The sequence below is a fragment of the Filicampus tigris genome, chromosome 5 (genome assembly GCF_054856515.1).
Source record: "Filicampus tigris isolate MCC_2025a chromosome 5, RoL_Ftig_1.0, whole genome shotgun sequence".
Lineage (NCBI taxonomy): Eukaryota > Metazoa > Chordata > Actinopteri > Syngnathiformes > Syngnathidae > Filicampus > Filicampus tigris.
In genome coordinates, this window is record NC_141221.1 from 335,877 (window position 1) to 355,026 (window position 19,150).

A 19,150-nucleotide genomic window follows, 5' to 3' on the forward strand; every position below is an offset into this window, starting at 1 on the left:
ATGAAAGCAGCTCGGTCATCAATAAAAGGCCAAAAGTTGGCCTTCCTCCTTTATTATCTTGTGTTGACGTAGTCAAAAAGCAAAACGGCCACGGTCACATCTGCGGCGTCACGTCGTCGTAGTCCATGATGCTCAGCTCGCGCCGTCTTTGCCGGACGGCCAGCGAAAGGTCGGGGGCGTCGCCCAAGGGCGGCGCCATCAGGCAGGCCCCCGTCTGGGGACTTCCTGTCGGGAGGGCGCTCTCCTCGACCGGACTTCCTGTCCGGACCTGCTCATCTTCCCTCAGCTCTTCTTCATCATCATCATCATCATCTTCATCTTCATCATCTTCGGGGTCATCCTCGTTCTCCTGCCGCTCCGCCTCCTCTGGACTGTGATTGGGCGGCCTGAAGAGCTCCCACGCCCTCTGCTCCAGGAAGGAGCCAATGGCCAGCGGGGACTCGATGGGCGACGACGATGAGGAGGAGGCGGCGGCGGCGGCGGCGGGGAAGAGGAGGGGAGAAGTGGAAAGGCGGGACGCGCCGTCGCCGTTCACCACGCCCACGGCGCAGGAAGAAGACGGCCGGAGATCGCGCTCTTCGACGGCGGCGGCGGGCCTGCGGGAGAAAAGATGATGACATCACGCGATGGCGCCACCCGCTGTGATGTCACGTGACGCCCTCGCGCGGCGTCCTTCACGTCACGCGATGACATCATGAGGACGCCACCGTGCTCTGACTTGATGAACGCTTCACTTCCTGTGACGTCGCGCGAGTAGCACGATGACATCACTCAAAGACGACAGACACGCTAGTGTGATGACATCATCACTCGAAGGTGTGTGCGTGCGTGCGTGCGTGCGCGCGTACGCGACCTGGCGAGCGCGTCCACGGCGCTGTAGAGGTGAAGCATCTCGCTCTGCAGCGTCTGCACCGTCTTCCGGAGCGCCGCGCATTGGGCCTCGCAGGCCGACAGCTCACCCCTGACACACAGACGGTGTGAAAAGTTTGTGTGAGTGAGAGAGCGAGCGAGCGAGCGAGCGAGCAAGAGTGCGCACGTGAGAGAGCGCGTGCGAGCCCCGCCCCGCCCCGCCCCGCCCCGCAGTCACAGACCTGCTGCGCCTCTTGTGGTCGTCCAGCATGCGCTTGTGTTGCTCTACGAGCGCCTCCTTGTGGGCCAGTTGCTTGTCCAGCTCGGCCGCTCTGTGATTGGCCGCATCCAGCTTCTGCCTGTGCTCTTGCTCCGCCTCCTTGGCGCGCCGGAACTCTCGGCGGGCGATGCCGCCCAGCATGGACGCCTCCTGCGGAACAAAAGTGCGTCCACACCTCGCTACGCTGACCGCAAATGTTGTGTGAGAGAAAGCCATACGTGCGTGTGTGTAAGGAAAAAAGGAAGACCACAGTTGGCGTGTGAGAGATGGTCATGCACGCAAGGTTAGCGTGACTTTGTGCGCGTGTGTTGCTTTGTGACAATCCGTTCACACGTTGTTTGTTGATGGAGACAGAGCCCATTTGTGTGCGTGCGTGCGTGCGTGCTTGTTGATGGAGACAGAGCCCATTTGTGCGCGTGCGTGCGTGCGTGCGTGTACTGACGGCGCCGCTGCGCGGCTCCTGCGCGTCCAGTCGGCGCCGGAGGCTTTTGTTGGTTTCGGTGAGCACAATCAAGTGTTGGTCGAGCAGGAAGACGTGCTGGCGCAACTTGTCGCTGCTGCTCAACTGAAACGAGACCAAGTCGGCGCCGTCACGGTGGCCGGCGTTTGACGGCCGACCCTCCCCCACTCACCTTGAGCGACAGCTGGCTCAACTGGCGCTCGGCGTCCGAAGCCTTGTGATTGGCCTTCTGGAGCTCCGCCTCCAGATCCCTCATTCTGCTCCGACACTCCTGAAGCTCGCTCTGGAACGGCCGATCGGAGGTCGCTCGCTCGCTCGCTCGCTCGCTCGCTCATTGGCGTGTGTGCGTTACCTGCAGCGCCAGTTGTTCCGCGTGGCGCTCCCGCTGCTGCCGCAGCAGTTGCTGCACGTGCGCCTGCAGCTGCTGGCCGTGCGCGCGCGCGTCCCGCTGCAGTTGAGCCGAGCGCTGCCGCTCGGCCTCCAGGCTGCTCGTCAGCGCCCTGGTCTCCTCGTCCTGCACCGCCAGCTGAGCGCGCTGCCAAGCACAGGCGCGCGCGGCCATTAAGTCGGGATGGGCGAGCGCCGACGCCGGGGATCCGTATCGATCCCGCACCGGCCTTATTTCAACGTAGCCGGTACTAGATAGCAGCCGCCGATACTAGCGGAGCCCTCTGGTGGCCATTCGACTACTACGCCAGTCTGATGAATGATTGCCTTTGTGGAGGAGGAGGAGGAGTTGAGCAGCAACATTTTGTCCATCTCTGGGGGCGGCCATTTTGACACTTCCGTCAACCGAATACGACATCGCAGATGCTCGGGTAACGGCCAATCACAGCTCTGCCGGAGAACGCGGTTGAGCCGTGATTGGTCCTCACCTGAGCAACCGCGATGTCATTTGCGGTCGACGGCAAGCCACAAAACGGCCGCCCCCTCGATGGCTGAAAGCAGGCGGATTTTGCCGTTTCGCTCATATTTCAAAGAGGCAATATTACATCGGAAGGCCTCGTTTCAACTAGTGGGCCAGCATAGAACATATTTTTGGAAAAAAAAAAAGTTTGTTTTTACACCTAGAGAAACAAAGTGAATTGCAATTTCACTCGGAAAATGGAACATTTCTTTCGATCCCTTGAACGCGCTGGCGAACGTGTCGGGGGTGCACAAACGTTACCATGGCGACGCTCTGCTCCTCCAGCGCGGCGGCGCTGACCACGCGGCGTAGGAGGCGTCGGTTCCTGACGGCGTGCTGCTGACGTTTGAAGCGCTCGTACTGCAGCTGGGCCTGCGCCAGCTGCAGGCCTCGCCGCAGCGCCTCCGCGTCCTCCGCCTGCGCGCAGCCTGACAAGCGCGCGCCATGCACGGCCGCACATACGGCCGCCAAAGTTAACAAAGAGTCGACCGAAACGGAAAACAATAACACCGTCATCAACACGGTTCATTATCAATAAACACCCGTGCTAATATTGTTAAAGGCAATTTGATCTCGGGCTGCACAATATATGGAAAAATATATGCATATCACGATATTGGCTCATGCAATATGCATATGACATGCCATCGTTTTCTTCCGGAATTGTCGGTTTTTACCCGAATCCGAGCAGTCAGACACAAATTTTAATGTGCGTCGCCACCCAATAGTTGGACATTGTCGAGGGGAATGCCATAGCTTAAAACACATTGAGCTCACTTATTTTGCCGCATGAAAAAAATGTCTTTCTTTCATTCGATCCAGTGCCCGGCCGGCATCAATGAGTACACCCCAACAGGTTCTCCTTTCCTTTCAAGATTTTCTATGCAATACAATGAATAAAATCTTTCATCAATTTTTTCAAGAGGGCCTGGACTTATATATGCTGAGCGCTGTGGTAAAAATGTCATTTATTGAGGAACGTGTGAAATATCGCAATGCTCTCGATATTCAACAAGCGCATTGCATGTTTTCCCAAGATCGCGCAGCCCCGATTTGATCAAATGTGTCATTTTAGCCCTTGGTCGCCCTTCCTTCACACACGAGTCGCAGCCGTGACCCTCCAAAAGTTTGCTGAGCCCAGACAGCCACACTTTGTGTTCCAATTAAAGCGGCGGCGGCGGCCCGCGTTTGGTGTCAAGTTAGTCCGTTAGCTGGAGTACCTTTGCTTTTCATGCTCTGTTGTTTACCTCCACAAGGGTTGCGATCCAACGACTTGCCGGATGACGAAGACCTGCAAAAAAAAAAAAACCCAAGGTGACTTTTGAATGGCTTGTCTGGGTCGGTGACGGTCCCGATAGCGACACTGCCCTCTGCTGTCAACTTTGGGTCAGCGCGAGGCGCTGTGCGCGCTTTGGCCTCTCTGGGGCAGTGTGGTGAACGCGTGGAGACACATTAACATTCAGGTGGAGAGAGTGGAGGAAGAAAGTCACATCTGAACTCGAGGACCGGCCGGGAAGCATATTGTGAGATTGTCTGTCGGTATGCGTTACTGCGGCATTTGCATGTCAAGATTTGAAGGTTCAAACTCATTCACTGCCAGCCATTTTCAGCCCCTCTTTTACGCGAACGTTTGAGAAAAAAAAATCGAAATAAGGTCCTGGGAGTGAAAGGACAAATAGGTTGGTCGATGGCAGTGAATGAGTTAACGCACTGAGCACAGCGCAAGGTCCACCGTGACGGCGGAGCTGCCAGACGCTCGCACGTGCCGACGCCGACCCACAAGCCGGCGCGCTCACCTCCTGCTAACGCTAACGCTAGCGTGCGTGTCGTGTCCGTGGGCGATGAGGCGGTCCAACAAACGCAGGGGGGACGCGGCGGTCAGCTCCTCCTCCTCCTCCTCCTCCTCGTCTTTGTCCTCCTCGCCAGTGTCGCGTTTCTGGCGCGCCGCCATCTTGCGTTGCGCCTCCTGCGGGGGCAAAGCGGCGCCGCCGTCATCCGGCCCGCCGTCGACGGGGTCCGGGTCGGTTACCTGCGTCTTGCTCTTCACAAACAAAAAGGCGGCGCGGGGAAGCGCCAGCTCAAACAGGAAGTCGTAGGAGGGGGCGGGGCCGGCGGCGATGCGCGGTGAGCCGGAGCAGGGAGGGGGCGGGGCCAAGTCAGACATGGGCGGGGTTCGGTGGCGGCTGGGCGTGGAGGTGAGCAGGAGGGAAGGCAGGGAGGAAGAGGAGCCAGGCTGCGCTGGGCAGGCCTTGTTTGCTGGACACAAACCACAAGGGCAAAGGGGAGCGGTGACATGAGCAGTGGGCGGAGCTTCAGCGGCGGGTCAAGTCAAAAACATGCAGGGGGGGCAGGTCCTCAAAAAGGTTGACAACCACTGTGTTAAGAGTGTGCCTATGTGCGTGCGTGTGTGTGCGCATATGAGATTGCGTGCTTGCATGACAGCGCACGCGTGGGCGGAGCTTGATGGCCAATCAAAGTGCGTGTGTGTGGCTTCAGGCCTCTGAAGACGAGCTCACCCTCAACGGTGATGACATCGTCGTGCGCTGGCTCCACCCCGTCCTTCCCGATTGGCTGCTGCCTGACCTGCGGGCAGGGACAGAGGAGAGGCTCTTGCTCCTGCTGCTCCTTCAAAATAAAAGGCAAGAAGAAAACAGCACAAGCGCCAAGAGCACTCTGGTCACCTGTGAGCCATCCGCACGCCGGACGCCGTCTGGACTGTCGTCTGTGGGCGGGGCCGGCGAGATATATTTCACACCTGGACACACGCACCAAGCATGGAGACCAGCACGCGCATACATGCGACATGCGCACGCGTGTCACCTGAAAGCGAGTCGTGTCGACTCAGGGGGTGGGCGGGGCTTACAGCCGCCATTTCTGGGGGCGGGGTCCACAAACCGCATCGAGAGGAGGGGCTCCACGTGACGTCGAGCTGGACACCGCACGTGACATCATCAGGCCGGCTCAGCGCGCGACCGACGGCAATTGTGGGTGGGATGGGTCGCCGCGTGTCTCACGCACACGCCCGGTCATACTTGCGCATCCAGGTGGTCAATGTCGAGCGCGCTTCCCGAGAGGCACGAAGTGTGCGTCCACGTGGCGTCCTGGCTGCCGCTCGCTGATTCAACAAGAGGAAGTTAGAGACCGGAGGTTCGAGACGGGACGTGGCCAAGTCGCTCACCGCCGTGGAGGCAGCTTAAGTCCAGGTGGGGGAGGGGGGGGGGTCGCTCCTAGCGCCTGCTCGTCACAGGAGGACTCCAGAGGGTCCAGGGAGACGCGAGAGCACTCCATGATGATGTCGTGGACCTCGTAGCGACGCCACCTGACGCCCACAAACGCGGGAGGAGTCGACGTTTGAAAATAAAAGGCTCACGCCACAGGACGGCCTTGGGGCTGAGGGGCGGGGGGCGGGCCGGCGGTCAGACTGACCTGGAAGGATCCACTTCCGAGTCCTGAGTGCCGCTCACCAGCTCGGGATGAACACGCACCTGATCCAACATCGGCTGATGCCACAGGCCACAGACAACGACAGCGTTGGACGCGCGCGCGCACATTGACCTCTACACAAACACACGCACACACAGCGTGTGGTACCTTGACCACGCGGTGGAAGGCGTCCAGGTTTTCCTTCATGCTGTAGTGCAGGCGCAGGTAGGACAGGAAGTTACACGGGAACATCCCGTAGAGGCGGTGGAACAAGGCGTACACTCCGGCATGCAGGTGGACAACGTGGGACGCGGGGGCGTGGCCTGCGCGGCGCACGGCACTTTTACAACCACAATTGGCTTGGGGATCCAACAGAAAGATGAGTCTCAGGGGACACGGCGGCTCAGCTAAGGCATGCTAACGTGCTAACTGCTGCCTCGGTACGAGTCGCGTCTTTGCGCGTGCCCGAACGCTCAACTCGACATTAGCGTGTAGCGCCTTCGCACAACTCCACCTAGTGCGTGTATGCACGTGTTCAATATGCGCTGCATGTGTTTAGTGTGCGTACATGTGTATCTGTATACAAGTGCATTTGTGTCAGCGGTTATTCGTAAAGGATGGTGTGTGTGGGTGTGTGTGTGTGTGTGTGTGCGGTTTGTGTGCGTGTGTGTTGATCTGTGTGCGCGCGCGCATCACCAGGGTTTTTGAGGCTCCATGAGGCCAGGCGTCCAAAGACGTCAAAGAAGTCGTAGATGTGTTGCTTGGCGGCCTGGGGGATCATGGGTAATAGCGTCACTAAGACCAGCACTCCAGGGACCAGCACCATCACATCAGCGTCGCTCTAAAGGCAAGGCAAGGCGGGGCAGCTTTAGTTGCGTCGCAGATTTCAACCACAAGCTAACTCAAAGTGCAAACACGCACGTGAGTGAGCATTTATTGATCCTGGAAAAAAACAATTGCCTAAAAGTGCAAATCAAGCCAAACACTTCTTTTTTTTCTCCCGAGAATATGTTGCCAGCAGGCCCAACGGTTGAAACACAGCATTCTGATAGATTTTGCGTTTGTGGAATAAGAGTTAAGCAGCAGAATCCAAAGGCCAATCACAGATGAGCTTCAGAAAACAGGACAGCCGCGATTGCCCTGAGTTGTTGTGATGTCATTTTCAGTGGACAGAAGTGACAAAATGGCCGCTAAAAAGGGCTGGATTTTGCTGATTAAATCTTACTCCACAAACGCAATATTGATCAGAATGGCCGGTTTCACCTCGTGGGCCCGCTGGGAACATATTCTTGAAAAAAAGATGTTTGGGTTGACTTCCCGTTTAAGTAAAAATGTTTTCTTGACATTCACTCAAAAGCAACACTTGAGTAATTGTCGTGACAGGCCTCCTGCGCAGGGGTTTTGTGCGTGCGTGTTTCACCTTGAGGCAGCGAAGGAGCGAGGTGAGCAGCGGTGATCGGCTGACGTGATGAATCCACGGCGGTTGCCGGCTGATCATGTGACCCAGCAGAGTGACGGCGGCCAATCGGCTGGCTGGCCTTGACACCGCCTCATTCAGTTTGTCCAGCAGGGCCTGAGAGGTGCACGCCACCGCACACATTAAAACACATACACTAAAACACCCGCTCATCTTTCTCTCTCGTGATGCCATATTAAAAAGGGAACTCCACAAACGTGCAGGAAAATGTCTGTGTGTGTGTGTGACCTTGTGTAGAGGTTCTCTGATGGAGGAGAGCAGCGTCAGAGCCAAAGCACAAGAAGAAGAGTTCAAGTAGAAATCCACCAGACTGCAGAGCACAGCGCCTCCTCTGTCTGCCAGGACACATTGCAGTCAACACTCACGGCCCACAGCCACACGAACCCACACACGGGCGCACACGCACACGCTTGTACACGCGAGGGGGCGGGGCTACTGGGGCACGCTGAGGAAGGAGCGCACCTGAATTCAGCTGGTGGCTGATTGCTGCTCGGCCATGCTCCGCCTCCTGCAGGTCCGCACTGTCCAATGAGAGCAGGAGCTCACCGACGCTCACCTGCTCCTTGGACATCCTGCGCACATACCAACAAGACACACACAAACAACAAAAATGCATGCATACATACATACATACATACATACATACATACATACATACATACATACAGAAACAAGGACACACGCAACATGCGTACACACAGTTAATCAAATCTTATTGATTATGCATCATAAAAAGAGAGATTAAACCAGGCAACCAATCCACTTCATTCATATTCTCGGTGTCAACTGAGCCACATTGTGACGTCACGAGCCAGCCACCTTTACTCGGTCACGTGCGCAACACGCACAGCGGCGGCGGCGGCGGCTCTTTAGCCTCGGGCTGAGCTAACATGCTAACAGCTGTCACGCTACCACAAAGGCACTTTGTCAACGTGGCTTCCGAGGAGCCAACGGGCTCAGCCATCGACCCGCGACTACGTCAATGCGAGCTCGTTGACCTAAGTTTGAAAGTTCTCAAAGTTTTTATTTTTCAGTTTTTACCTTCAGACGCGTTGAGCAGAGCCGGACGCCGCCATGTTGAGCACCAAAAGTCCCGCCCACCGCGGGAAACCCGACACCTGCGCCTGTCAATCAATGCCCGGAGAGGCGTTCGGGGCACGAGAACAAAGTTTGTAAAAGTGAAGACTGTAGTTTTTTTTTTTTTTAAATGTTGAACTGGAAAACAATGTTCTTGTTACTTCAAAGTTGAATATTTTCACATTTTAAGATGACCATTTTTATTTACTATTTTTAGTGTGTGTGTGTGTGTGTGAGTGTTTTAAATTTGAAAAAAAAAAAAAAAAGAGTTTCAACGTTTACCAACTTTAAATCCTTCCTCTAAGGTCTCCCTTTGGTATTATTTGAAAAGCTGAAGTTTTTGAAATGACGTGATAAACGTCACCCAAAAATTCAATAATTCAAGTCGATAATTTCCCAGTTAGCTGATACGTGACTCGCTGTTCTGGTGTCGCTTGTGGTATGAAAGGCGAAAGTTGCCAGTCTTGTTTGATTGAAGCATAAAATAAACATGAGTGACCGTGTCGGCAAGTGGAAAACCTTCAACTTGGATTGTCTTGGCCAAGCCTTGCGGGGTCTCTGTCTCTGAAATATGAACGCGTTCAACTTCAGAGAGATGAGAACATTACAAGAATGTCGTTGTCCAGATCCGGAGCAAAAAGCAAACAACATGACATGTACGTTTTGTTCCACAACGTATTTTGTTCCTCTGACAGCGATAACAATATTGACATGCATTCACTGGAACCGTGTGTAATGATTGACCAAAGCTTGTTAGCGCATAGAGATGAAGAGTCCGCGAGCATCTGCGCTCGTTCTCACGTCCTTGTGCCATGTCACTTCAACCGCAAGTACGTCAGCATGTTTCTCATCAATCACTCCTCCAATTGGGAGACCGTGTGACCTTTTGTTGCTCGACATACAGTGGACCCTGCACGTGTCAACCCAACTACTTGTGGATTTGTTTTAAATACAGTGTGTGGGGGTTCTTTGTGTTTAGAAAAAAAAACGTTTTTTAGTTGGCGGCGGACCACATCCGGGCCCGCCCGCAGTATCTGAACGCCTCTCCCAGTGGCCACGTAGTCAAAAAAGGAATTAAATCGGCTTTTATTTTGAAAGTTGTGCTCTTATTCGATGGGCACGCATGTGGACGTTGGTTCCGAGCGAGGTTGCGACTCGTGTCTGAAGCATTGCCAACCGAGCGACGTTTTTGCTTTCTCTAGCCCCTTTTCCGACTCCTCTTCCGGCGACCGTTTTACCCCAAAAAGAGACTAGCAAAAATGAAAACAGCGCTTCTAATGTTTGTAACGTTCTTATTTCCTACACGGTGGACGGAAGAGGGCCAAGAGGAGCTCGCCTGGTGTGACTGTAGGCAAAAGCACACTTTCATACATTGGCCTGGATCACAAGCCGTCAGTGCACGAGTAAACATCACGGTCAATAATATTCGATTTCCCACTTTTCGACATCTTTGGGAGTCCTGACTTGGAGCGGCTAAAACGAGTTGGCGCTTGGGACGCATACAAAACAAGACATTTGACATGACAAAAACAAGAAAAAAAAGAAGAGAGAGACAAAGTTAAGGTTCGCACGCTGGCTCAGCCCTTGCTTGACAAGCGTTCCGGTTTCTAATGGGGCCGCCGCAAAATCAACTTCCTCCACGTCGGCCCCCCTCACCCTGAGGGGGAGGCTACCCGGGCAGCTATAAAAGGCAGCCGCCAAGTGGACGTGTGAGGAGATGAGGATGAGGATGAAAATGAGGACCAGGACCAGGACCAGGACCGCCACGCTGGCCGCGGCGTTGATGAGCATCGCGATCTCGTTGGTCTCGTCCGCAAAGGTTGGGAAACGCTCGGCGAGGTGCGACTCCTTTCAGAGCTCATGTTCAGCGTGTGCGTGCGTGCGTGCGTGCGTGCGTGCAGCTGGGTGTGGTGCAGACGGAGGGCGGTCAGGTTCAGGGCACCAACAAAGTCACGGGACTGTTCACGTCCGTGGACGTGTTCAAGGGGATCCCCTTCGCCGACACCCCCGGACTGTGGGAGAAACCCAAAGCTCATCCCGGATGGGACGGTAGGTCGCGGATCTTTCCGGAGCCCGAATGTGTCAAAACAAAGAGTAGAGATGAGAAGAAAGAAAATAAAAATGAAAAAGAAAAATAAACCACCAGATTTTTGGGCTCAAATTCTGTGAGGCACTGCTTCCATTTCCAGCAGTCCGCGCTCCAAGGTGGATAGGTTGGGATTTGTCCTGTTTTGGTGGTGTAAGGCAAAGAGTGGCATTGCAAGCACGTCCCAACGTGACCCCAATGTGCTGGAACGTGCGTTTGTGTGCGCAGGGGTGCTGAAGGCCAGCAAGTACGCCGAGCGCTGCCTGCAGGTGACGCTGTTGCAGACCCAAACTCGGGGCAGCCTGGATTGTCTCTACCTCAACATTTTTGTGCCCCAGGGACGCGAACGTACGCGGCAACTCGCATCTCGCGCGCACCCCCACGCACACCCCCCCACACACACGCAGTCCCACAGGCGGTGACAGCATGTCAGCACCCCCGCGTGAAAGTCGCTCGTGTGTGCGCGCGCCTCAGTGTCGTCCAACCTGCCCGTCATGGTGTACCTGTTCGGGGGGGCCTTCCTGCTGGGGGCGTCCGACGACTTGGCCATCCTGGGAGACTCGCTGTACGACGGCAAGGAAATGGCCCAGCGCGGGAACGTGCTGGTGGTGTCGGCCAACTACCGCGTGGGAACCTTGGGCTTCCTCAGCAGCGGCGACGCTCGCATGCCAGGTGCGCAGACGCCGCGCCGCCTCAAATAGTTCACGTCGTGCAAATGCACGCGTGCGTCTGGATTTCATCGACTACTAAGTTGGCAGACAAACATTTGGCTTGATCTCAAATATTTGACGAGTTGGTTTTGAGGTTTTGCGCGTTTGGCAGGTGACCGGCGAGTGGCGCTAACCTGCGCGCGTGCGTGTGTGTGTGCGCCCACTTCAGGGAACTACGGGCTGTGGGACCAGCACGCCGCCATCTCGTGGGTGCGAAGGAACATCGCCGCGTTCGGAGGAAACCCGGACAACGTCACCATATTTGGACAGTCGGCGGGGGCCGCCAGCGTCAGCTTCCAGGTGGCAACTCGACACCCGAATTTGATTTAACGTTAGCCACCATGACCATAAGAGACCGTGGCGTTGCGCGCGCGTAGATGTTGTCCCCGCACAGCAAAGGATTGTTCCGGCGGGCCATCACTCAGTGCGGCGTGGCCTTGAGTCCTTGGGCCTTGCAGAGGGAACCCATGGCACTCACCAAGAAGGTACCGAACGCATGGTTTCCTCTCTGTCATCCTGTGGCACTTCCTGTTTGCTGACATCATTCTGTCGCACTTCCTGTTCGCCGCAGATCGCCCGTAAGGTTGGCTGCTACCGTAGCGACGAGGGCCTGATGTTGACGTGTCTTAAGATGACCGACCCGGTGGGCCTCACCATGGCGGGAAAAATTGACATCCTGCAAATGGTGGGCAAAGGTGAGGACGGGGACGGGGACGGGGACGGGGACGGGGACGGGGACGGGGATGGGGATGGGGATGGGGATGGGGATGGGGATGGGCGTGGCCCGCGCGCTACGGGGGGGTTCAAGCTCCGTCCTTCTGCCGTCTTTGCAGGTGTGGTCATGGACCTCCTGGAATACGCCCCCGTGGTGGACGGCGACTTCCTGCCCGACGAGCCGGCCCGCCTTTTTCACAACGCCGCCGACGTGGACTACATGGCCGGCGTCAACTCCATGGACGGGCACATCTTTGCCGGCGTCGACGTGCCCTCCATCAACCAGAAGACGGCAAACACCAGCGTGTGAGGATCGCATCCGCCAAAGCTAACCGCGTCGCATCCGACGTCACATGTGAAGCCGCACCAATGTCGCATCCGAAATGACAGCAAATATCAGAGCTGCCGCCACACGGGATCGGGCCGACTTTAGTCACACCCCAAGTTCGGGCAAATGCACACCCTTTGTCATACTGCGGATGTGACGTGGTGTCACTTCTCAAGTCGGATGTCTCATCAGAAGTGACGCCACGCCACGCCACGCCGGACGTCATGTGATGTTACACCCGTCACATCTGGCTGGCTGACCTTTGAGCGAAAGCTTTGGCGTCCCCGTCAGGGAGGACGTGAGGGGTCTCCTGGTGGGCCTGACCAAAGAGAAAGGGACGGAGGCCGTGGGCTCGGCCTTCAGCGTCTACTCCGCCCACTGGGGCTCGGCGCCGGATCCTTCGGTGGTGAAGAAGACGGTGGCCGACATCGAGACCGACTTCCTGTTCCTGGTGCCGACCCAGCTGGCGCTCCAGCTCCACGCCGACCGCAGCAGGTCAGACCGAAAGCAGCTTTGACTTGGTCTCGCTTGAGCCCAAGCGGAGGCTTCTTTACTCAGCCCGGCCTTTGTCCCTCAGCGGCGGGCGTACTTTCTCCTACCTGTTTGCCATGAAGACGCGCATCCCGGGCTTCCCCAGCTGGGTGGAGGCGGAGCATAGCGAGGACCTGCAGTACGTCTTCGGAAAGCCTTTCGCAACGCCGCTCGTCTACTTCCCGCGGCACCGCGACCTGTCCCGAAACATGATCGCATACTGGACCAACTTCGCCAAGACCGGGTACGGTATTGGCGGTCCCCACAGGTGTCGCCACTGACGGGACGTCTTTCCGGTGCCCTGCCGTCCATGTATCCGGACGTCTCCCTTTCCCCCCCAGTGTTTTCGCCTCCTGGTGTCTTTGCGACCCGATGACTTCCTGTCCGCCACTCTGTCTTCCCGGGCGGGTGCCTTCATGTCCACATGTCTTTGTGTCTCCCTGGTGTTCAGCGATCCCAGTCAAGGAGACAGCAAGGTTCCGGTCCCGTGGCCCGCCTTCAGCAAAAGCCATCGTCCCTTCCTGACCATCAACCACAAGATGAGCAAGACGTCCATCGGGTCTGCGTTCGCTCGCCGTTCACTTCCCGTCTACTTTGCGTTAGCGTCCGCTAACACGCTACCCGTCTCTCCAGCTACGACCTGAGGCGGAGCTACGTCGCCTACTGGACGGAGACGTACGGCAGCCTGCCGTCGGCGCGGCGAGCGCCGCGCGAGTGACGCCGACGCACCCGCGACGACTCGCCTGTGACGTGATCAGGCTTCACCAGGCGCCATGTGCAGCTCGTGGCTAACGAGATTACAAGCCAACCCTCCATGTTACCCCATCCCACTTTGATTTGGTCACGAAATTCAATAAAATCCCTTGAATGACTCACTGCTCTTCTAATCACAGTAAAAGAAGCGACTGCAGTTTTCAGGGATGTCCACCGCACACCAACTTCAACTATGCTCTGATACGATGCTACGATACTGCACGACAGTGCAGGATACCTTTGCCCTGTGTATGAATGCTACTCCTTAACCGCTGGGACGTCCCCAAATAAAGAATCCGAGAAAAAAAACAACAAAAAAACCCCACAAGGTTTCGACCATTTGGAACATTGTTGAAAAGAAGGCCGGCCGTGAGCGTGAGCGTGAGCGTGAGCGGTGAGCTCGTTTGGCGACACCAAAACTCAGAAACGACCCGAATTCTTTGCCCGCCTGGTGAAGGACAAACCCTTGTGCCAGATCGAGAACGCTCGACAGGAGCTACTCTGGCGTACTTGTGTCTTGGACCGCAAACAAGAGAAGACTTGGGCTGCAAAGTGAAGACAGACAGTTCACCACAAGCCTCAACACCAGGAAGGCCAGATTAGAATGAAGAAGGCGATGCAATGGCCAAGTCACTCAGCTGACCCCATTTCACTTGTTGAGCGGACAAAAGTCAAAGTGAAACAACTGCTTCAAGCGACAACAAGCAGTTGGGAAGTGAAGACAGTTGCAGGATCCAGCGTCTGTTGACGTCATCCATGCCTTCCAAACTTGGCCTAACGTTTTTCAAAGTCAACCTTTGATTTTGGATTCTTCAATTGTCCCATTACTTTCGGTCCCCACGTATACCGACGGTTTCAATTCCTTGACCGGCCGTCACCCCATTTGGACGCAAAGACCCTCAAATTCGTGCTGAAAGTCTGCGCTCGAAGCGCATCTGGCTGCTTGCGTTTCAAATCCGCCGCGGTGGCGATGACGGACAAAGACAGGACAACTGAGTCAGAACCAATCGGAAGAAGATGCCCAACGAGTCTCCGCCAGTCCGAAAAACGCGCGTCGTTGGCGGAAAAAGAATGAAGACGACGAATGCCGCCGTTTTCTGCCATCCGGGGAGGCGGACATTTTCTGACACGGACGTCCACGTGGTCCTCGGGCTCGCGCTGCCGCCTTCGCAACACCCGACGCAGAAAACAGGTGAACCAAGCCTGCTTCGTTGCTGTTCCGCCTACATCGTCTTTGGACTCGCGGGGGATCATACCGGTAGGGCCACACCGATATAGATTGGAGTTGGCAAAATAACATTCCGATAACCAATTAATCGGCCGATTCATTTCAGATACTTTATATATAATGAATAACATAGCTTCTGTTTTGGTCCCTTAATGCTTACAACAATAAAAGATATGAATGACAGACTGACTGTTTTACAACAATTTGTTGGACTTGACAACTTAGGGAAAGTCAACAAAAATTGGCCGATTTTTGTTTTTTTCAATGTCATTGACTTATGTTGTAATGTGTTAATGTGCCAAAAAAAAAAAAAAAAAAATTGACGAAAGAGCTAAATCGATCAATCAAATCCATCCATCGCCTGTGTTGCGGCTGGTTGCGGAGTGAACACGAGCGGTGGCGTCGGCAACAGACAAAACGCAAGTCGGTCTTGTTTCTCCTCCTTTTATTGATCGTTTCCATCGGCTAATCACAGCACTTGACAAAAACAACCTCGGCGACAAGCAACACGAGCCGGCAAAAGATGATTTGGAGCAAATCAGAAAAGCGGCTCGGCGTCCAGAGCTGCCACGCGCGCGGCAAAGAGCGCCACGCTTTTCTCCACGTGAGCGTTCAACGCCGCCGGAGTCGCGTGCGGGTTCCCACGCACGAACTGAGCCACGCTCAGGATACACTCCCTCTGTGCACGCACACGCGCACGCACACCCACACACACACACACCCACACACACACACGCGCACGCACAATATCAGAAAAAAATTCCTGTGATCTTGTTGTAAAAACTGTCATTTTCCAAGAATGAGGTCCTAATTTTATGAGAAAAAAAATTCAAATTATCGATAAATTATTACACGGAGTATTCATGGGGAAAAAAAAAGACACATTTGTGATAAGAAATACACCAGCCCAAAGTTTACAGTGATAAAGAAGAAACATGACGCAATTAGAAACCCGAGAATAAAGACAGAAATACTACAAGCTATATTATTTGGTCAGATGGTATGGTATCAATATTGCAATGCATCATTTCTGAGAATAAAGTCAAAATACCAAAAAAAGAGGTCATTTTACAGTAATGAGGTCAAAATGCTAAAAGCAAAACATTGAGATTTTGACAAGAATAAAGTCATAATACTACGAGAAGACGTCCACATGAAGCCATTTTTTGTAAAGTTGGTTTACCATGAGAAATAAAGATATGATTTCACGGAGGAAAAAACAACAACAACGAATTATGATTCAAGGATAAAACGGTAATCTTATGACAAAAAGACGTTTGGAAGTAGGGATGGCAGCAGTGGGCCAACTTGTTTTTCCCAAATGCTCAGCTTTCAGTTTTTCAATTTGATTTACTGACCTTGCCCGTGAGAGAGTTATCGGTGATCTCGGCAACTGGGCAATGACCTCGTCACGTAGCTGAGCAAGTTTTGGCCGGAAGCCTCGGCGGCCCTACCTTGTAGGCGTCCACCCGCGGCCGTCCCGTGAGGCGGCCCAGCAGCTGGTCGGCGAGGCGGACGCGGGTGGCCGCCGCCAGCAGGTCGCGGTCCTCCGCGCTGTCCGAGCTCAGCCACTTCAGCAGCGCCACCTGCAGGAGAGGCGCCGGCCGTCACAAACCCCTTCCTTGACCACACTTAGAACTTATGAGACGCTAGCCAAAATGTGACTCTCTCAAATGAGGTTGGGGGGCGGGGGGCGAGGGGTGGGGGGCAGGTGTAGCCGTTTGTTTGGCGTGATGTCCTGGCATGTGAGCAAGCACAGCCGCTGTCACACTTTATGGCATTTATTGGCTGGGGCACACTGACAAAATGACAACATTCGCAAGGAGCAAACCCTGACACCAAAGTTGGGCCACTGAGTATGTCACGCCCCTTAAAGACACACATGCGACACTGCAGTTTATGTGACTTTGCTTGTCCCAATGGTTGCAACAAATGTTCTGCCTGTAATTCCTCTCTTTGAATTTTAAGGGAGCAAAAAAGAACGGATTTGATTCAATAGATAACTTTTAAATTAATGGGCCATTTAATAAGTTATCCGTTTTTTGGGGGGGTTGGGCTGGCCTTCGATGCGGCCCCCACATAAGTTGAATTTGAGAGCCCTGATTTGGAGAGTTCAATCAACCTGGCATACGTGTTTTTGCAATGTGGGAGGAAAGAGGAGAACATGCAAACTCCACACAGGGAGCCCAATTAAACATCAGGTGCTATTTTCGTGTTCTTGTAGATCAAATAAAGTGAAAAGGTTTGGGCAGTGACGAGTTCGGACGTTGAACCGAGAAATCGCAAAACATCATTCGGCACTTTCCGATGTGACGTGATTGGGAATGTTTGACGCTTGGCATTGAAAGACGTCATCGTCCGTGCAAATGCGAACTTCCTGCTTACCTGCTGAAATAAATCCAAGTTGCTCATTTGTCCTTCGCCCGTCGACATGTTCAACGACAAACTGACAAAAACAAATGAGACACTTTTGCCTACAATAGCCCAACGTGACTCACGACAGTCACAGGCGTTTTTTGTTTACTTTTTCTCCTTTTCCGCCTTCTTCTCCTTCGTCGTCTTTTCTTGGCGCTCATTGGCTGCGATATAAACCTCTGCCGCCACCAAGCGGCCGCAGCGTCGCACTGCCACGATGGGGATTCTCATGTGGGGCGTCCTCAAAGCGCAATACGAATTGGACTTTCGAATTGGACAGGAATAACGTTCCACATGATAACGTGCTAAGTTTGGCGAATTTCAAAGCGGAAGTCAACCCAAACATATATTTTTTTCAAGAATATGTTCAATGCAAGCCCTGCGATTGGCTGGCAACCGATTCAGGGTGTCCCCCGGTCGCCTACTGCCCGAAGACAGCTGGCATAGGCTCCAGCACGCCCGCGACCCTTGTGAGGATAAGCGGTGCAGATAATGGATGGATGTTCTATGCAGGCCCGCTAGTTGAAACAAGGCAATATGATTCATATGAAAGATGTGTTAAGCAGCAAAATCCACCCGTTTTTAGTCACCTCAGGCGGCGGCCATTTTGTCACTCCTGCCGACTGACATCACACTGCCTCAGAGCTCAGGTCACGACCGATCACGGCTCATCTTTTTTCTGAAGCTGAGCTATGTGCAGGTCACCAAGACACTCAAACACATTGCGTTCCGATAAGCTTTATCGTCAGCTGAATTGCTCATAGGTTGTTATAGATTACATTTAAAGTGTTAGCTTGACTTACTTTTTCTCCGAGGTCCACCCCTGCGCCGCCTATCCAAAAATGAGGTGCGCTAAATGGCCATACTCGGCTGAAGGGACGGCCTCGCTGGAAGTCCGGTGCTCTTAAAATATTTCCAAGTCCAACTTTGACATTTCCACAAGTCAACCTCCTGGGCTTGCATTTATCCGAAATTGACGCACACGGCCCGGCCCGGCCCGCTCGCACGGCGACGCCGCTGTATCTCTGGCTGGACAGAATTAAAGCGTTCGCCGCAACGACACCTCCTCTGTAGCAAACGCGGCTGAGGGTGGACACGGAGCTTCTTGGCTGCCTAGATGGTGGAACGGAGCCCCTTTTCAAAGTTTATACCTCCATCCGTTTTATCGAAGCGGCCACTTATTAGCGATTATACGCCGCACCGGTGATGCCCAGCGGAATCTGGCAGAACACCGGCTACTGGCTGACCGGTGGCGGCGTGGGGCTAACCCCTACTCGAGCGCCCGCTCGGCCGAGACACCAACCCTCATGTATGGACGCTAAGAAGATCTCCTTCTGCTAACTTTGACTGATAGCAATCGAAAGCGAATTCTCCCCGGACTAGCCGCGGGAGCTAGCGGGAGCCAACAGCCATGGCTGATTGGCTGCCAATGGGAAAATAACAAAGCGTTTGCATCGCTAAAGGTCCGAAATCTACGATCAATTGTCACAAAAATTCATATGCACATTCCTGGTATTCTATTCTAGGTAATTAAAAAAACAAAAAGATAGACAAAACGATCAGCACAATATGTCTGCTTTTGTGGAGGTGATAGTGTTTTTTTTCCTCATAGCTCACATTTGATGTTAATCAAAACTAAATATGGTGCCGCCCGCTTGTATATTTTCACAGTTTGAAATGGACAAGAGTAGGAATGTGCAAATGAATTTTAGTGGCAACCAATCACTTTCAGACACTAGGTGACAACAGAACGTGACAAACCAAAACAAGAGCGACACGGATCACGCCTCCGTGCGATGACGTTGACGGCCTGAGATGGAGAACAAAAAATAAAAAACACGCCCACTTTTGTGCCAATTTGCGGCTTTAGTCGTCACAACAAAGCCCATAAATCACTACAGATTCTTTTAGG

The 19,150-nt window shown here is 54.0% G+C and overlaps 3 protein-coding genes across 3 annotated transcripts; 1 reads left to right on the top strand and 2 right to left on the bottom strand.

The window, feature by feature from the left end:
* Positions 1–11: 11 nt before the first annotated feature.
* Positions 12–9,122, bottom strand: LOC147146733 (hamartin-like). The gene is given in 23 exon segments (XM_086030062.1): positions 12–596; positions 854–961; positions 1,092–1,279; positions 1,572–1,694; positions 1,762–1,872; positions 1,942–2,124; positions 2,758–2,924; positions 3,744–3,787; positions 4,293–4,462; positions 4,526–4,752; positions 5,013–5,079; positions 5,178–5,251; positions 5,317–5,425; positions 5,529–5,611; positions 5,675–5,714; positions 5,716–5,815; positions 5,923–5,996; positions 6,088–6,242; positions 6,616–6,760; positions 7,340–7,492; positions 7,625–7,731; positions 7,859–7,968; positions 8,438–9,122. Coding segments are annotated over 22 exon segments (3,039 nt in total). The 5' UTR covers position 7,968; positions 8,438–9,122; the 3' UTR covers positions 12–94.
* LOC147146734 (bile salt-activated lipase-like) lies at positions 6,276–13,717 on the top strand. The gene is made up of 12 exons (XM_086030064.1): positions 6,276–10,292; positions 10,375–10,522; positions 10,788–10,907; positions 11,034–11,231; positions 11,439–11,569; positions 11,647–11,754; positions 11,841–11,964; positions 12,103–12,289; positions 12,603–12,806; positions 12,889–13,086; positions 13,294–13,401; positions 13,476–13,717. Exons 1-12 carry the CDS (start codon positions 10,191–10,193, stop codon positions 13,558–13,560), a joined length of 1,713 nt encoding a protein of 570 aa, XP_085886190.1. The 5' UTR covers positions 6,276–10,190; the 3' UTR covers positions 13,561–13,717.
* A 1,536-nt stretch (positions 13,718–15,253) lies between these two features.
* On the bottom strand, positions 15,254–17,379 carry LOC147146735 (uncharacterized). Its single transcript, XM_086030072.1, has 3 exons — positions 17,209–17,379; positions 16,278–16,409; positions 15,254–15,502 (listed from the first exon to the last, which is right to left on the bottom strand). The coding sequence occupies exons 1-3, from the start codon at positions 17,254–17,256 to the stop codon at positions 15,362–15,364; spliced, it is 321 nt and encodes a 106-aa protein (XP_085886198.1). The 5' UTR covers positions 17,257–17,379; the 3' UTR covers positions 15,254–15,361.
* Between the last annotated feature and the right edge of the window lie 1,771 nt (positions 17,380–19,150).

Excerpts from the sequence above, each read along its gene's own strand:
- LOC147146734 (XM_086030064.1), top strand. The coding sequence starts at position 10,191 with ATGAGGATGAGGATGAAAATGAGGACCAGGACCAGGACCAGGACCGCC. Across the intron at positions 10,523-10,787 it reads AGCTCATCCCGGATGGGACG|GGGTGCTGAAGGCCAGCAAG; the intron begins GTAGGTCGCGGA and ends TTGTGTGCGCAG. Across the intron at positions 11,755-11,840 it reads CCATGGCACTCACCAAGAAG|ATCGCCCGTAAGGTTGGCTG; the intron begins GTACCGAACGCA and ends TGTTCGCCGCAG.
- LOC147146735 (XM_086030072.1), bottom strand. The coding sequence starts at position 17,256 with ATGTCGACGGGCGAAGGACAAATGAGCAACTTGGATTTATTTCAGCAG. Across the intron at positions 16,410-17,208 it reads ACTTGGATTTATTTCAGCAG|GTGGCGCTGCTGAAGTGGCT; the intron begins GTAAGCAGGAAG and ends CCTCTCCTGCAG. Across the intron at positions 15,503-16,277 it reads CGCGGGTGGACGCCTACAAG|AGGGAGTGTATCCTGAGCGT; the intron begins GTAGGGCCGCCG and ends GTGCGTGCACAG.